Source organism: Heptranchias perlo, unplaced genomic scaffold, assembly GCF_035084215.1.
Source record: "Heptranchias perlo isolate sHepPer1 unplaced genomic scaffold, sHepPer1.hap1 HAP1_SCAFFOLD_44, whole genome shotgun sequence".
Lineage (NCBI taxonomy): Eukaryota > Metazoa > Chordata > Chondrichthyes > Hexanchiformes > Hexanchidae > Heptranchias > Heptranchias perlo.
Genome location: NW_027139453.1, coordinates 12,205,530 through 12,224,285, shown reverse-complemented (window position 1 = coordinate 12,224,285; position 18,756 = coordinate 12,205,530). Strand labels below are relative to the sequence as shown.

Sequence of the window (18,756 nt, the reverse complement as noted above, 5' to 3'; positions counted from 1 at the left end):
CACCGGAACCTACAGTCCCGGGACCTCATCTAACTTCCGCCCAATTAACACACTGGTTACCGGCACCTGCACTCCCGGGCCCTGTTCTATCTCCGGCCCATTAACACGCTGGTCATTGGCACCTGCAGTGCCAGGATCTCCTTTGCTTCCCGCCCCATTTCCACACTATTCTCTGGAACTTACAGTCTTGTTACCTCCCCAACCTGCGGCTCTTTTAACACACTGTTTGCCGGCAACTTGTATTGTTTATTTTATAGCCTTTTAATTGTTTCAATATTGTCAAACATTTGGTTCAATTAGTAGCCAAATATTATTTTACAACTTGAAATACAAAATTTGTCAAACGCTGTAAAATAATTTCATAAATACCCTCAGGTTTTAAGGGTTCAGTGATTGCAGAATGCACACATTCTGTTTGTAGAATTGCGGCCTGGTGGAGAGCGAATCAGACACCGTATAACACAGAAAGGCTCTGCTCTTTGAAAATCTTCATATCGTCTCATTATTTGATGAATTTAACAATTAGAATGAAGGGGTGTTTCACCACATTCTTAAACTGCTTTCTGAATTTAGACTGTGTCACCGCATAAATACAAGTGTTTGTGCAGCAACTCAGGAGCTGGAGCATGAATCCCAGTTCTTGTACAAACAAAGGTAGAAATATAGACCGAAAACCCAAAAACCACATCCTGTGCCATATAGTAAACACCATAAACACCGCCCATAACAGGATAAAGTTGCCTGATATAACAAACAGTAAAATGATGGATTTCCTTCTGCTCTCCATCTCTGGGTCTCTGGGACTCTCCCCACTGCTGTGACTCCGGAGTCTCCTGCGGGCTCTGCTGGCAAATAAAATGTGTCTGACGGTGAAAGCATTGAACAGCATAACCAGAATAAATGGGACTCCAGGAGTGAGAATATTATGAATAAATTCAATTGCTCCCCACACCGGGGAAGTTAGAACATTGTCTGTTATATCGCAAAACCAGGGGGAATTACCCGGAACATATTGACCAGTGAACATAAAGTACCAGGATATGTTCTTTAAACAGCTCAACACAGTCACTGTTCCGAGAACCACAGATGCCGTTTTCTCGGTGCAATATTTAGTTTTCAGCTTCTGACAACAAATGGCCACAAATCGATCAAAGGTGAAAGTGACCGTGAACCAGACAGAACAGTCTGTGGCTGCGAAAAGCAGGACGGCGTGGATATTACACACGGGAATGAAGAACCTGAAATCAAACTGTGCAGGATAAACAATTGGAATGTGTCTGAGTATCAGATCGATGATAACGACCAGTAGATCCGCCGCTGCCATGGCTACCAGGTAGCGAGTGACACATTTGGAGAGACCGCAATTTCGCAGAGACAGGACCACAATTGTCAATAAGTTAACTGTATGGAAGGGAAATAAAGAGGGAAAATATACATCAGACTGGGGCGCCCTGTGTGTATTAGTACCGTCTCTAAGTCCACTGTAAATAATAATTACGTCTCTGGATTCGCTTTAAATGTTTGTACCGTCTCTCGATCGACTGCAAATATTAGTGCAGTCTCTGGATCCCCCATAAATATATGTAACGTCTCTGGAAACCCGATAAATATTAGTACCGACTCTGGGTCCCGTTGTAAATATTAGTACTGTCTCTGGTTCCCCTTTCAATATTAGTACCGACCCTGGATCATCTTTAAATATTAGTACCGTCTCTGGGTCCCACAGCAAAATTTAGTACTGTCTCTGGTTCCCCTTTCAAAATTGGTACCGACCCTGTATCATCTATAAATATTGGTACCGTCTCTGCTTCCCACTGCAAATAATAGTACTGTCTCTGGTTCCACTTTCAATATTAGTACCGGCCCTGGATTCTCTATAAATATTAGTACCGTCTATGGTTCGCCTATAATAATAATACTGTCCCTGATCGCCCTGTAAATATTAGTACTGTCTCTGGTTCCACTTTCAATATTAGTACCGTCCCTGGATCCTCTATAAATATTAGTACCGTCTCTGCATCCTTTGTAGATATTAGTACCGTCTCTGGAAATCACGTAGATATTAGTACCGTCTCTGGATCCCTTTGTAAATACTAATACCGACTCTGGTTCCCCTTTAAATATTAATACCGTCTCCGGATCAACATGAAAATATTAGTATCATCCCTGGATAACCTGTCAATATTAGTACTGTCTCTGGTTACCCCAATAATTATTACTACCGTCTCTGCATCCCATCTAACTATTAGTACCTGCTATGCATCTCTTGTAAATATTCGTGCCATCTCGGGATTCCCTGTTGATATTATATCGTCATTTAATCGCCTTGAAATTATCAGTACTATCTCTTGTTCCCCATTAAATATCAGTACTGTGTCTGGTTCCCCGTTAAATATTAGAACAGTTTCTGGAGCCCCCGTAAATATTAATACCGACTCTGGATTCCCCTGAAAATATTTATACTGACTCTGGTACCCCTGAATATAATAGTACTGTCTCTGGTCCCCTTTCAATATTAATACCGACCATGGATCCTCTATAAATACTAGTACCATCTCTGGTTTCCCAGTAAATATTAGTACCGTCTTTGCATCCCATCCAAATATTCGTACCGTCTCTGGATTCCTTATAAATATTTGCCGTTATTGTATCGCCTTGAAAATATCAGGACTGTCTCTGGTTCCCCTTTAAGTATCAGAACAGTCTCTGGGTCCCCTATAAATATTAGTACCGACTCTGGAACCCCCGTAAAAATTAATACCGATTCTGGATCCGCCTGAAAATATTAGTACTGTGCCTGATCCACCTGAAAATATTAATACAGTCTCTGATCCTCCTGAAAATATCAGTACTGTCTCTGGTCCCCTTTCAATATTACTACCGTCCCTGTATCCCCTGTAAATATTACCATATCTGGGTCATCTGCAATTAGTAGAACCGTCTGTGGATCCTCTGTACATATTAGTACAATATCTGGATCATCTGTAAATACCAGAACCGTCTCTGGATTGATGTAAAGAGAGTAATAGTCTCTGGATGCCACTGTAAATACTAAAACCGTCTCTGGAATCCGTGTAAATATTGCAGCGTCTCTGTATCTCTCTGAAAATATTAGTACTGTCTTTCATTCCCCTTCAAATATTATTTACTGCTCCTCTGGATCCACAGTGAATATTAGTACCTTCTCTTGATCACCCTTTAATTAATAGTACCGCCTCAGGAGCCCCTCTAAATATTAGTACCTTCTCTGCATCCCCCCTCGATATGAGTTCCGTCTCTGGATCCCCCTGTAAATATTAGTTCCGTCTCTGCATCCCCTGTAATTATTTGCAACACCGATGGGTCTCCCTGTAAATATTAATACTGCCAATGGTTCCCCTTTAATATTTGTACCCACTGAAGATATTAGGACAACCTTTGGAACCCTATGAATATTAATGCCTTCACCGGATTCCCCTGTAAATATTAGCACCTTCACTGTGTTCCCCTATAAATATTGACAGAGTGCCTGGTTCCACTTTAAATATTAGTACCTCGTCTGTCTCTAGTTCTCCAATAAATATTACTACCACCTCTGAATCCTTGTAAATAATAGCACCGGCTCTGCACCCTCTGTAAATATTAGTACCGTCACTGGATTCAATGTAAAGAGTGGTACAGTCCCTGGAACCCCAGTAATTATTCATACTACCTCTGGATCCCACTGTAAATATTAGAACAGTGACTGGATCCCCTGTAAATATACATACCCGTCTCTGCATCCCATGTAAATATTCCTACTGCTTCTGGTTCCACTATAATTATTAGTAGCGTCTCTGCTTTCCCTGCAAATTTAAGTACTGCCTCAGGTTCCAATATAAATATTAGTACCGTCTCCAGATCTCCCTGAAAATATTAGTACTGTCTCTGGTTCCACTATAAATATTAATACCGTCTCCGCATCCGCTCTAAATATTAGTACTGCCTCTGGTTCCTCTGTAATTATTAGTACCGTCTCTGGATCCACTGTTAATACTTTAACAACTCTTCGATTCCCTGTGAATATTAGTACCTTACCTGGATCCTACTGTAAATCATAATAGCGTCTCTGGACACCGAGTAAATGTTAGTACAGTCTCTGGATCCCTTGTAAATATTAGCACTTTCTCTGGTTCCCCTGCAAATATTAGTAATGTCTCTGCATCCCACTGTGAATATTAATGCCGTCTCTCGATCCCCTGTAAATATTAGCGACTTCACTGGATACCACTGTAAATTTTAGTACCGCCTCTGGATCCCCTATAAATATTATTGCCATCTCTGGATCCCCTGTAAATATTAGAACCGTCTCTGGATCGTCTTTAATTATTAGTGTAAACGGATTGTCAGAGCTTCAACTGGTATGTAAAAAGGAAGAGAGTGGTAAAAGTAAACGTTGGTCCCATTGAGGCTACGACAGGAAAAATTATAATTGCAATCAGGAAATGGCAGATGCGTTTAACAAATATTTTGTATCTATCTTCACTGTAGAAGACAATAAAGGTATACAAGAAATAATAGTGGGCTAAGGGGCTAATGAGAGTGAGGAACATCGACCATAAGAACATAAGAGATAGGAGCAGGAGTAGGCCATTCGGACCCTAGAGCCTGCTCTGCCATTCAATGAGTTCATGGCTGATCTGATTTTTACCTCAACTCCACTTTCCCGCCTTTTCTCCATATCCTTTGACTCCCTTGTTGATCAAAATTTTGTCGAACTCAACCTTGAATGTATTCAATGACTCAGCCTCCACAGCTTTTTGGGTTAATGAATTCCAAAGATTCACAACCCTCTAGGAGAAGAAATTTCTCCTCATTTCCGTCTTAAACGGGCGACCACTTATTCTGAGACTATGCCCCCTCGTTTTAGATTCCCCCTTGAGGGGTAATATCCTCTCAGCATCTACCCTATTGAGTCCCCTCAGAATCTTGTATGTTTCAATCAGGTCTCCTCTCATTCTTCTAAACTCCAATGAGTGTAGACCCAACCTGTTAAATCTTTCCTCATAAGACAACCCTTCCATACGTGGAATCAACATGGTGAACCTTCTCTAAACTACCTCCAATGCAAGTATGTCCTTCCTTAAATATGGGCACCAGAACTGTATGCAGTACTCCAGGTGTGGTCTCACCAGCACCCTGTACATTTGTAGCATGACTTCCCTGCTTTGATACTCCATCCCCCAAGAAATAAAGTCCAATATTCCGTTTGTCTTACGGATTACCTGCTGCACCTGTATGTTGACTTCTTGTGTTTCATGTACGAGGACACCCAGATCCATCTGTACCGCAGCATTTTGTAGTATTTCTCCATTCAAGTAATATTTTGCTTTTTAATTTTTTCTCCCAAAGTGGATGACTTCACTTTTTCCCACGTAATATTCCATCTGCCAATTTTTTGCCCAATCAGTAATCTGTCAATTTCCCTTTGCAGACACTTTGTGTCCTCATCGTAACTTGCTTTTCCACCTATCTATGTATCATCAGCAAATTTGGCCACAAGACACTTTATTCCTTCATCAAAGTCATTGATATATTTTAAATAGTTGAGGCCCCAGCACTGAGCCCTGCGTCACCCCACTAGGTAAACTTGCCATTTTGAAAATGACCCTTTTATCCCGACTCTTTGTTTTCTGTTAGTTAGCCAATCCTCTATCTATGCCACTATATTACCCCCAACACCATGAGCTCTTATCTTGTGCAGTAATCTTTTATGTGGCACCTTATCGAATGCCTTTTGGAAATCCAAATATATTGCATCCATTGGTTCCCCTTTATCCACCCTGCCCGTTACTTCCTCAAAGAACTCTAATAAATTTATCAGACACGATTTCCCCTTCATAAAACCATGTTGACTCTCCTTGGTTGTATTATGAGTCTCCAAATGTCCTGCTACTCCTTCCTTAACAATGGATTCTCGCATTTTCCCAATGACAAATGTTAGTCTAACTGGTCTATAGTTACCTGCTTTCTGTCTCACTCCCTTCTTGAATAGGTGTGTTACGTTTGCGGTTTTCCAATTCGCTGGGACCTTTCCAGAATCTAGTGAATTCTGGAAGATTACAATCAATGCATCCACTATCTCAGTAGCCACTTCCTTTAAGACCCTCGGATGCAAGCCATCAGTTCCATGGGACTTGTCAGCCTTTAGACCCATTAGTTTACCTAATACTTTTTCTCTAGTGATTGTGATTGTTTTGAGTTCCTCCCTCCCCTTTGTCCCTTGATCTTCTACTCTTATTGATATGTTATTAGTGTCTTCTGCTGTGAAGACAGATACAAAATATCTGTTCAATTCCTCTACCATTTCCTTTTTTTCAATTATGATTTCCCCAATCTCATCCTCTAAGTGACCAATGTTTATTTTAGCTACCCTCTTCCTTTTATATACTTGAAGAAACTTTTACTGTCAGTTTTTATGTTTCTTGCCAGTTTACTCTCATCATTTATTTCCTCCCTTTATTATTCTTTCGGTCATCCTTTGCTGGTTTTTAAAGTTTTCCCAATCTTCGGGCTTACCAGTAATCTTTGCCGTTTTTATTTTTTTTTCTATTAATCCTTTACTTCCTTCGTTAGCCTTGGTTGGTTCATTCCTTTTGTGGAGTCTTTCCTCCTAACAGGGATATATTTTTGTTGCGAGTCATAAAATATATTTGAAATGTTTGCCACTTCTTATCAACCATCATACCATCTAATCTGTTTGCCCAGCCCACTTTAGCAAATTCCGCCCTCATTCCTTTATAATTGCCCTTATTTAAGTTCAATACACTCGTTTCAGACCCAAGATCCTCGCTCTCAAACTGGATGTGAAATTCTATTATGTTATGATCACTGCTTCTCAAGGGATCTTTTACTTTGAGATCATCCATTTTTCCGGTTTCGTTACCCATTACCAGATTCAAACTGACCTGCTCTCTCGTTGGTTCCCCGACGCATTGGTCTCAGAAACAGTCCCTAATGCACTCTATGAACACCTCCTCAGGGCAAATTTGATATGTCCAATCTATGTGAAAGTTAAAATCGCCCATAATTATTGCATTACCTTTTTTTACTAGCCCCCCTTATTTCCTGATTAATATTTTGCCCTGCTATTAGGGGCCTATATACTGTTCCCACCAGTGATTTCTTTCCCTTGATATTTCTTACCTCCACCCAAATTGATTCAAAATCTTGGTCTTCTGAGCCCGGATGATTTCTCACTATTATAAAAAAAATAATACTTTATTAACAGAGCTACCCGACCACGTTTACTTTTTTTCCGATCCTCCCGAAATGTTAAATAACCCTGAATATTTAGCTCCCAACGTTGGTCACTTTGCAACCACTTCTCTGTAATGGCCACGAGATCATACTCATTTGTTTATGTATGTTCCGTCAATTCATCTATCTCATTACGAATGCTGCAGGCATTCAGAAAGAGAACCTTTAATTTTGTCGTTTTTATCATTCTTTCCTACCCAAGCCCCATGTGTTAGTGCACACTTATGTTTGTACGCTCTGTCCCTTCCCGGCACACTCGGTTTATCATTACCCCAATCACATTCCTGTATTACTTCCTTGTCTTTTCTCTTTATCAATCTAATATTCGCCCCACCTGAGCCTCCCCCCCCCCCCCCCCCCCCGCCACCAACCTCTCTACTTAGTTTATAGCCTTCTCTACCGCCGCAGTTATTCGGTTTGCCAGAACACTGGTCCCAGCATGGTTCAGGCGAAGCCCGTCCCAACGGAACAGCTCCCTCTTTCTGGTGCCAGTACTGGTGCCAGTACTGGTGCCAATGCCCCAGGAATATAAACCCACTTCTCCCACACCAATCTTTGAACCACGCATTCATTTCTCTGATCTGATTTAACCTGTGCCAATTTGCTCGTGGCTCAGGTAATAATCCGGAAATTATCACCTTTGTGGTTCTGCTTTGTAATTTATTCCCTAGCTGCTCAAACTCCCTCGGCAGATCCTCTTTCTTAGTCCTACATATGTCGTTGGTACCTACGTGGACCACGACAACTGGATCTTTCCCCTCCCACTCCAAGTTTCTCTCCAGCCCTGAAGAGATGTCCTTAACCCTGGCACCGCATAGGCTGCAGAGAACAGTGTATTTCCCTCAAACTATACTGTCGCCTACTACAACCATATTGTTTTTACTTCCCCCACTTGAATGGCCCCCAGTTCCACGGTTCCGTGGCCAGTTTGCTCATCCTCCCTGCAGTCCCTTCACTCGTCCACAAGGGCTGCAAGAACGTCTTATCTATTGGACAAGTGCAGAGGCTGAGGCTCCTGCAGTGCTACCTCCTGGATCCCCATACCTGCCTCACTCGCAGTAACACCCTCCTGTACCTGACCACGTGTCAATTCTCCAATATTTAGTCTAAGGGGCGTGACTGCCCCCTGGATCAAATTATCCAGCTAACTTTCTCCCTCCCTGATGCCTCGCATTGTCTGCAGCTCGGACTCCAGCCACTCAACTCAGAGCCGAAGTTCCTCGAGCTGCAGACGCTTACCGCAGATGTAGTCGCCCTGGACAAAACTGTCCATTAGCTCCCACATACAGCAGCTGCAACATATCTCCTGCCCTGTCCTAACTATTTGATTTATTTAATTGATTACTACAATGCCAATCAAATTATTTTTAGGTTGAATCAAGTACTGACCTTGTTTAATTTATTGAATTAAGTTTTTTTTAAAATGTTTATGCTGTAATTCACTTAACCCACAGTCCGAAAAAAGAAGAAAACAGAAGAGATACTCACCACCAACCACCGACCTGCCTTACCTGTGACGTCACACTGCAGTTTGGTTTTGTTCTTGCTGTGACCCGCTCCTCTCCGCTGTCCAAACAAATGCCCCTCACCCCTTACTGCACCGAATCCTCTCACTCACCAAATTGCCAATTACAGACTCTGTCGAAACCGGACTCAGTCGCTAGCTGCTATTCCGTGCTCCCTCACTACCTAGTAAAGTAATTAATATCAAACGAGAAAAAGTACAGGATAAACTAATGGGACTAAAAGCCGAAAAATCCCCTGGAACTGATGGCCAAAATCCTATGGTTCCAAAAGAGGTGGCTTCAGAGATAGTTATGACCTTCCAAATTGCCCTACATTCTAGATCGGTCCCAGCGGATTGGAAGGTAGCAAATGTAACCACGCTCTTCAAGAAAGCGGGGAGAGAGAAAACAGGGAACGACAGGGTAATTAGCATTACATCAGTCGTTGGAAAAATGCTGGAATCCATTAGTAAGGAAGGGACAACATGGCACTGAGAACATCATAGTATGATTAAGCAGAGTCAAATGCTTTTATGAGAGGGAAATCGTTTTTTGACAAATTTATTCGAGTTTTTCTGAAAATGTAACTAGCAGCGTAAATACAGGGAAACCAGGGGATGTCGTATATTTGGATTTTCAAAAGGCATTCGATAAGGTGCCAAAAAACGGTTGTTACGCAAGATAAGGGCTCATGGAGTTGGCGGCAACATATTAACATTGACTGAGTTATGATTAACGAAGAGAAAACAGGGGATAGTAATAAACGGCTCATTTTCAGGTTAGCAGGCTGTAAGTAATGGGGTACTAAAATGATCGGTGCTTGGGCCTCGGCTATTTGCAGAATATCGTAATGACTTAGATGATTGGACCGAGTGTAATATGTCCAAGTTTGCTGACGATATAAAGTTAGGTGGGAAAGTAAGCTGTGAGGAGGACACAGAGAGTCTGCAAAGGGATATAGACAGGTTAAGTGAGTGGGCAAGAAGATTGCAGATCGAGTATAATATGCGGAAATATGAGGGTATTCACTGCTAGGAAGAATAGTGGAACAGCATATTTTTTAAATGGTGAGAAACTAGTAAATGTTGGTGTTCAGAGAGACATGGGTGTCCCTGAACAAGAAACACAAAAAGTTAGCATGCAGGTTCAGCAAACAATTTGGAAAGGATATAGCATGTTGGCCTTTATTGCTAGGGGTTTGAGTACAACAGAAAGTAAGTCTTATTACAATTGCACACGGCTTTGATGAGATTGCACCTGGAGTACTGTGTACAGTTTTGGCCTCCATATCCAAGGAAGGATATACTTGCCTTGGAGGCGGTGCAACGTAGGTTCACGAGATTAATTCCTGGGATGAGATGGTTGTCGTATGAGGAGAGGTTGAGTAGAATGGGCCTATACTCTCTGAAGTGCATAAGAATGAGAGGTGAGTTCATTGAAACATGTACAATTGTGAGGGGACTCCACAGGGTAGATGCTGAGAAGTTGTTTATCCTGGCTGGAGATTTTGAACTAAGGGATAGGGGGGGATAAGAGAACGGCCATTTAAGGCTGAGATGAGAAGGAATTTCTTCACGCAGAGGGCCCTGAATCTTTGGAATTCTCTCTCCCAGAGGGCTGTAGATGATGAGTCGTTGAGTATATTCAAGGGTGAGATGGATAGATTTTTGGACTCTAGGGGAATGAAGGGATTTGGGGATCGGGCAATAAAGTGGAGTTGAGGTCGAAGATCAGCCATGGTCTGGTTGAATGGAGGAGCAGGCTCGAGGGGCCATATGGCCAACTCCTGCTCCCATTTCTTATTTTCCTATTTTCTTCGTACCGTCTTTGCATCCCCTATAAATATTACTACTCTCTTCGGCGCACGCCCAGGCACAGTTAAATGGAGCCTCACTCCCAGGGACCCATTGTAAATTAAATCTCAAATCCTGATGCCCGACGTAAATATATCTGCCATCCCTGTTACCATTTCAATATATCTCCCATCCCTGGTCCGACTTCAAAATATCTCCCATTCCTGTTAACACTTCAATACATCGCCCATCGTTGGAGCGGAGGGAGCGTCCGATAAAAGGCAGGATTTCAGAGCGCTGAGTACAGCTGAGAGGAGCCGAGCGGAGGGAGCGTCCGATAAAAGGCGGGATTTCAGAGCGCTGAGAACAGCTGAGAGGAGCCGAGCGGAGGGAGCGTCCGATAAAAGGCGGGATTTCAGAGCGCTGAGAGGAGCCGAGCCGAGCGGAGGGAGCGTCCGATAAAAGGCGGGATTTCAGAGCGCTGAGAACAACTGAGAGGAGCCGAGCGGAGCGGAGGGAGCGTCCGATAAAAGGCGGGATTTCAGAGCGCTGAGAACAGCTGAGAGGAGCCGAGCCGAGCGGAGGGTGCGTCCGATAATAGGCGGGATTTCAGAGCGCTGAGAACAGCTGAGAGCAGCCGAGCCGAGCGGAGGGAGCGTCCGATAAAAGGCGGGATTTCAGAGCGCTGAGAGGAGCGGAGGGAGCGTCCGATAAAAGGTGGGATTTCAGAGCGCTGAGAACAGCTGAGAGGAGCCGAGCGGAGTGGAGGGAGCGTCCGATAAAAGGCGGGATTTCAGAGCGCTGAGAGGAGCCGAGCGGAGGGAGCGTCCGATAAAAGGCGGGATTTCAGAGCGCTGAGAGGAGCCGAGCGGAGGGAGCGTCCGATAAAAGGCGGGATTTCAGAGCGCTGAGAGGAGCCGAGCGGAGGGAGCGTCCGATAAAAGGCGGGATTTCAGAGCGCTGAGAACAGCTGAGCGGAGCCGAGCCGAGCGGAGGGAGCGTCCGATAATAGGCGGGATTTCAGAGCGCTGAGAGGAGCCGAGCCGAGCGGAGGGAGCGTCCGATAAAAGGCGGGATTTCAGAGCGCTGAGAGGAGCGGAGGGAGCGTCCGAAAAAAGGCGGGATTTCAGAGCGCTGAGAACAGCTGAGAGGAGCCGAGCGGAGTGGAGGGAGCGTCCGATAAAAGGCGGGATTTCAGAGCGCTGAGAGGAGCCGAGCGGAGGGAGCGTCCGATAAAAGGCGGGATTTCAGAGCGCTGAGAGGAGCCGAGCGGAGGGAGCGTCCGATAAAAGGCGGGATTTCAGAGCGCTGAGAACAGCTGAGCGGAGCCGAGCCGAGCGGAGGGAGCGTCCGATAATAGGCGGGATTTCAGAGCGCTGAGAGGAGCCGAGCGGAGGGAGCGTCCGATAAAAGGCGGGATTTCAGAGCGCTGAGAGGAGCGGAGGGAGCGTCCGATAAAAGGCTGGATTTCAGAGCGCTGAGAGGAGCCGAGAGGAGCCGAGCGGAGTGGAGGGAGCGTCCGATAAAAGGCGGGATTTCAGAGCGCTGAGAGGAGCCGAGCGGAGGGAGCGTCCGATAAAAGGCGGGATTTCAGAGCGCTGAGAGGAGCCGAGCGGAGGGAGCGTCCGATAAAAGGCGGGATTTCAGAGCGCTGAGAGGAGCCGAGCGGAGGGAGCGTCCGATAATAGGCGGGATTTCAGAGCGCTGAGAACAGCTGAGCGGAGCGAAGGGAGCGTCCGATAAAAGGCAGGATTTCAGAGCGCTGAGTACAGCTGAGAGGAGACGAGTGGAGGGAGCGTCCGATAAAAGGCGGGATTTCAGAGCGCTGAGAACAGCTGAGAGGAGCCGAGCGGAGGGAGCGTCCGATAAAAGGCGGGATTTCAGAGCGCTGAGAGGAGCCGAGCGGAGGGAGCGTCCGATAAAAGGCGGGATTTCAGAGCGCTGAGAACAGCTGAGAGGAGCCGAGCGGAGCGGAGGGAGCGTCCGGTAAAAGGCGGGATTTCAGAGCGCTGAGAACAGCTGAGAGGAGCCGAGCCGAGCGGAGAGAGCGTCCGATAATAGGCGGGATTTCAGAGCGCTGAGAACAGCTGAGAGGAGCCGAGCCGAGCGGAGGGAGCGTCCGATAAAAGGCGGGATTTCAGAGCGCTGAGAGGAGCCGAGCCGAGTTCGAAGTGACGTCAGGAATCAGATCGGGACGCGACACAGGGGAGGCACCTGATTGGTGAGTAGTTTCAGGTGAGTATTTCCACTTATCGACAGGAACTGAAGTAAAAGGAAAGGGAAGGTCTGTAGGTCTTATAGGAAGTAGCGTTTATTTTTTAGTGAATCAAGGTCCCCAGTGTAGTTAACATTCTCTAAATTGAGAACAATTTAAAGGAGTAAACTCCTTAAAGGGAGTGGTAAGTAGTTTTTCTTTCCTTTTTTTTTCTCTTGACATTGTAGTTGTTCTTAAGCTAATTTAAGGGTTAAGTCATGGCAGGAGATCCCAGGGCCGTGTCATGTTCCTCTTGTGGGATGTGGGAATTCAGGGCTCCTTCCTGTATCCCTGATTCCTTCACCTGCGGGAAATGTGTCCAGCTGCAGCTATTGTTTGACCGCTTGACGGCTCTGGAGCTGCGGATGGACTCACTTTGGAGCATCCGCGATGCTGAGAAAGTCGTGAATAGCACGTTCAGTGAGTTGGTCACACCGCAGATAAAAATTACTGAGGGAGATAGTGAATGGGTGACCAACAGACAGAGGAAGAGTAGGAAGGCAGTGCAGGGGTCCCATGCGGTCATCTCCCTCCAAAACAGGTATACCGTTTTGGATACTGTTGGGGGAGATGGCTCACCAGGCGAAGGTGGCAGTGGCCAGGTTCATGGCACCGTGGCTGGCTCTGCTGCACAGGAGGGCAGGAAAAAGAGTGGCATAGCTATAGTGATAGGGGACTCGATTGTAAGGGGAATAGACAGGCGTTTCTGCGGACGCAACCGAGACTCCAGGATGGTATGTTGCCTCCTTGTTGCAAGGGTCAAGGATGTCTCGGAGCGGCTGCAGGACATTCTGGAGGGGGAGGGTGAACAGCCAGTTGTCGTGGTGCATATAGGCACCAACGATATAGGTAAAAAACAGGATGAGGTCCTACAAGCTGAATTTAGGGAGTTAGGAGTTAAACAAAAAGTAGGACCTCAAAGGTAGTAATCTCAGGATTGCTACCAGTGCCACGGGCTATTCAGAGTAGGAATGACAGGATAGCTAAGATGAATACGTGGCTTGAGAGATGGTGCAAGAGGGAGGGATTCAAATTCCTGGGCCATTGGAACCGGTTCTGGGGGAGGTGGGACCAGTACAAATTGGACGGTCTGCATCTGGGCAGGACTGGAACCAATGTCCTAGGGGGAGTGTTTGCCAGTGCTGTTGGGGAGGGTTTAAACTAATGTGGCAGGGGGATGGGAACCGATGCAGGAAGTCAGTGGGAAATAAAGTGGTGACAGAAACAAAAGGCAGGAAGGGAGAATGTACAGAACATGACCGGACAGATGGTCTGAGAAAGCAGGGCAAAGACCAAGGGAAGTCTAGATTAAACTGCATTTATTTCAATGCAAGAAGTCTGATGGGCAAGGCAGATGAACTCAGGGCATGGATGGGTACATGGGACTGGGATGTTATAGCTATTACTGAAACATGGCTAAGGGAGGGGCAGGACTGGCAGCTCAATGTTCCAGGGTACAGATGCTATAGGAAAGATAGAGCAGGAGGTAAGAGAGGAGGGGGAGTTGCGTTCTTGATTAGGGAGAACATCACGGCAGTAGTGAGAGGGGATATATCCGAGGGTTCGCCCACTGAGTCTATATGGGTAGAACTGAACAATAAGAAGGGAGAGATCACTTTGATAGGATTGTACTACAGACCCCCAAATAGTCAACGGGAAATTGAGGAGCAAATATGTAAGGAGATTACAGACAGCTGCAAGAAAAATAGGGTGGTAATAGTAGGGGACTTTAACTTTCCCAACATTGACTGGGACAGCCATAGCATTAGGGGCTTGGATGGAGAGAAATTTGTTGAGTGTATTCAGGAGGAATTTCTCATTCAGTATGTGGATGGCCCGACTAGAGAGGGGGCAAAACTTGACCTCCTCTTGGGAAATAAGGAAGGGCAGGTGACAGAAGTGTTAGTGAGGGATCACTTTGGGACCAGTGATCATAATTCCATTAGTTTTAAGATAGCTATGGAGAAGGATAGGTCTGGCCCAAAAGTTAAAATTCTAAATTGGGGAAAGGCCAATTTTGATGGTATTAGACAGGAACTTTCAGAAGTTGATTGGGAGAGTCTGTTGGCAGGCAACGGGACGTCTGGTAAGTGGGAGGCTTTCAAAAGTGTGTTAACCAGGGTTCAGGGTAAGCACATTCCTTATAAAGTGAAGGGCAAGGCTTGTAGAAGTAGGGAACCTTGGATGACTCGGGAGATTGAGGCACTAGTCAAAAAGAAGAAGGAGGCATATGACATGTATAGGCAGCTGGGATCAAATGGATCCCTTGAAGAGTATAGAGATTGCCGGAGTAGAGTTAAGAGAGAAATCAGGAGGGCAAAAAGGGGATATGAGATTGCTTTGGCAGATCAGGCAAAGGTGAATCCAAAGAGCTTCTACAAATACATAAAGGGCAAAAGGGTAACTAGGGAGAGAATAGGGCCTCTTAAGGTTCAACAAGGTCATCTATGTGCGGAACCACAAGAGATGGGTGAGATCCTGAATGAATATTTCACATCGGTATTTACGGTTGAGAAAGGCATGGATGTTAGGGAACTTGGGGAAATAAATAGTGATGTCTTGAGGAGTGTACATATTACAGAGAGGGAGGTGCTGGAAGTCTTAACGCGCATCAAGGTAGATAAATCTCCGGGACCTGATGAAATGTATCCCAGGACGTTATGGGAGGTTAGGGAGGAAATTGCGGGTCCCCTAGCAGAGATATTTGAATCATCCACCGCTACAGGTGAGGTGCCTGAAGATTGGAGGGTAGCAAATGTTGTGCCTTTGTTTAAGAAGGGCGGCAAGGAAAAGCCTGGGAATTACAGACCAGTGAGCCTGACATCTGTAGTGGGTAAGTTGTTAGAGGGTATTCTGAGGGACAGAATCTACAGGCATTTGGAGAGGCAGGGACTAATTAGGAACAGTCAGCATGGTTTTGTGAGAGGAAAATCATGTCTCACGAATTTGATTGAGTTTTTTGAAGGGGTAACCAAGAAGATAGATGAGGGCTGTGCAGTAGACGTGGTCTACATGGACTTCAGCAAAGCATTTGACAAGGTACCGCATGGTAGGTTGTTACATAAGGTTAAATCTCATGGGATCCAAGGTGAGGTAGCCAATTGGATACAAAATTGGCTTGACGACAGAAGACAGAGGGTGGTTGTCGAGGGTTGTTTTTCAAACTGGATGCCTGTGTCCAGCGGTGTGCCTCAGGGATCGGTGCTGGGTCCGCTTTTATTTGTTATTTATATTAATGATTTGGATGAGAATTTAGGAGGCATGGTTAGTAAGTTTGCAGATGATACCAAGATTGGTGGCATTGTGGACAGTGAAGAAGGTTATCTAGGATTGCAACGGGATCTTGATAAATTGGGCCAGTGGGCCGATGAATGGCAGATGGAGTTTAATTTAGATAAATGTGAGGTGATGCATTTTGGTAGATCGAATCGGGCCAGGACCTACTCCGTTAATGGTAGGGCGTTGGAGAGAGTTATGGAACAAAGAGATCTGGGAGTATAGATTCATAGCTCCTTGAAAGTGGAGTCACAGGTGGATAGGGTAGTGAAGAAGGCATTCAGTATGCTTGGTTTCATTGGTCAGAACATTGAATGCAGGAGTTGGGATGTCTTGTTGAAGTTGTACAGGGCATTGGTGAGGCCACACTTGGAGTACTGTGTACAGTTCTGGTCACCCTATTATAGAAAGGATATTATTAAACTAGAAAGAGTGCAGAAAAGATTTACTAGGATGCTACCGGGACTTGATGGTTTGACTTACAGGGAGAGGTTAGACAGACTGGGACTTTTTTCCCTGGAGAGCAGGAGGTTAAGGGGTGATCTTATCGAAGTCTATATAATAATGAGGGGCATAGATAAGGTCGATAGTCAAAATCTTTTCCCAAAGGTAGGGGAGTCTATAACGAGGGGGCATAGATTTCAGGTGAGAGGGGAGAGATACAAAAGGGTCCAGAGGGGCAATTTTTTTCACTCAAAGGGTGGTGAGTGTCTGGAACGAGCTGCCAGAGGCAGTAGTAGAGGCGGGTACAATTTTGTCTTTTAAAAAGCATTTGGACAGTTACATGGGTAAGATGGGTATGGAGGGATATGGGCCAAGTGCAGGCAATTGGGACTAGCTTAGTGGTATAAACTGGGCGACATGGACATGTTGGGCCGAAGGGCCTGTTTCCATGTTGTAACTTCTATGATTCTATAATATATCTCCCATCCCTGGTACGAATTCAATACATCTCCCATCCATGTTACCATTTCAATACATCGCCCATCCCTGGTGCCATTTCAAAATATCTCCCATCCCTGGTACCACTTCAATACATCTCCCGTCCCTGGTGCCACTTCAATACATCTCCCATCCCTGGTACCACTTCAGTACATCTCCCATCCCTGTTACCACTTCAATCCATCTCCCATCCCTGGTATCACTTCAATACATCTCCCATCTCTGTTACCACTTCAATACATCTCCCATCCCTGGTACAACTTCAAAACATCGCCCATCCCTGATACCACTTCAATACATCTCCCATCCCTGTTTCCACTTCAATAAATCTCCCATCACTGGCACCACTTCAATACATCTCCCATTTGTGGTACCACTTCAATCCATCTCCCATTCCTGGTACCATTTCAATACATCTCCTATCCCTGGTACCACTTCAATACATCTTCCATCCCTCGTACCACTTCAATACGTCTCTCATCCGTGTTACCACTTCAATACTTCTCCCATCCCTGGTACCACTTCAATACATCTGCCATCCGTGTGACCACATCAATAAATCTCCCATTCCTGGTACCACATTATTACATCTCCCATCCCTGGTATCACTTCAATAAATCTCCCATCCCTGTTACCACTTCAATGCATCTCCCATCCCTGATACCGCTTCAATAAATCTCCCATCCCTGGTACCACGTCAATGCATCTCTCATCCCTGGTACCACTTCAATACATCTCCCATCCCTGGTACAACTTGAATACATCTCCCATCCCTGGTACCACTTCAATACATCTCCCATCCCTGGTACAACTTGAATACATCTCCCATCCCTGGTACCACTTCAATACATCTCCCATCCCTGGTACCACTTCAATACATCTCCCATCCCTGGTATCACTTCAATACATCTCCCATCCCTGGTACCACTTCAATACATCTCCCATCCCTGGTACCACTTCAATACATCTCCCATCCCTGGTACCACTTCAATACGTCTCTCATCCCTGGTATCACTTCAATACATCGCCCATTCCTGGTACCACTTCCATACATCTCCCATCCCTGGTTCCACTTCAATACATCTCCCATCCCTGGTACCCCTCCAATTGTTAAGCTAGATTTGACAGCTTACCAGCAACTCGAACACAGAGAGTGTGGAGCAGAGAATGATAAGAACAGTAATACAGTGAATCATGGTTTATAGAATCAGTAGCTGGATATGGAACCTTACCAGAGACACCGATAGCAGCGAGGACGGGGTAGTAAATTACCTCTATACCCAAAAGCGAATAATATATCCGATCATGTAATGATAGTGAATCATAATGTTCATACAGATATTGTATAACCCAGAATGGATTGCTCCAATCGAGAAGATTCCGACCCATTGTTGTAACATTCCAATCCATTTTTCTCAGATTTGGAGCCATTGTTGTAACATTCCAATCTATTGATCGCATATTCTGACCTATTGCTGTAACATTCCAATCTATTGCTCTCAGATTTCGATCTATGCTTTCCCTCTGTGTAAAGCCACTGATCCCTGTTAATGCCGAAGGTGATGGTTCCACTCACACTATGGTGTAACACGTTGACAGTTCGCTTATTTATAGCAGAAAGAAACACTACAGTGACACAATTAGGGCCCTCGGAGACTGAGAGCAATTACAGTCACTGAACAAACAGATTCAGTTATCAACTTTAAAT

At 45.2% G+C, this 18,756-nt stretch overlaps 1 protein-coding gene across 1 annotated transcript; it reads right to left on the bottom strand.

The window, feature by feature from the left end:
- Positions 1-502: 502 nt before the first annotated feature.
- On the bottom strand, positions 503-18,479 carry LOC137312860 (probable G-protein coupled receptor 139). Its single transcript, XM_067979250.1, has 2 exons — positions 18,281-18,479; positions 503-1,401 (listed from the first exon to the last, which is right to left on the bottom strand). The coding sequence occupies exons 1-2, from the start codon at positions 18,477-18,479 to the stop codon at positions 503-505; spliced, it is 1,098 nt and encodes a 365-aa protein (XP_067835351.1).
- Positions 18,480-18,756: the final 277 nt, after the last annotated feature.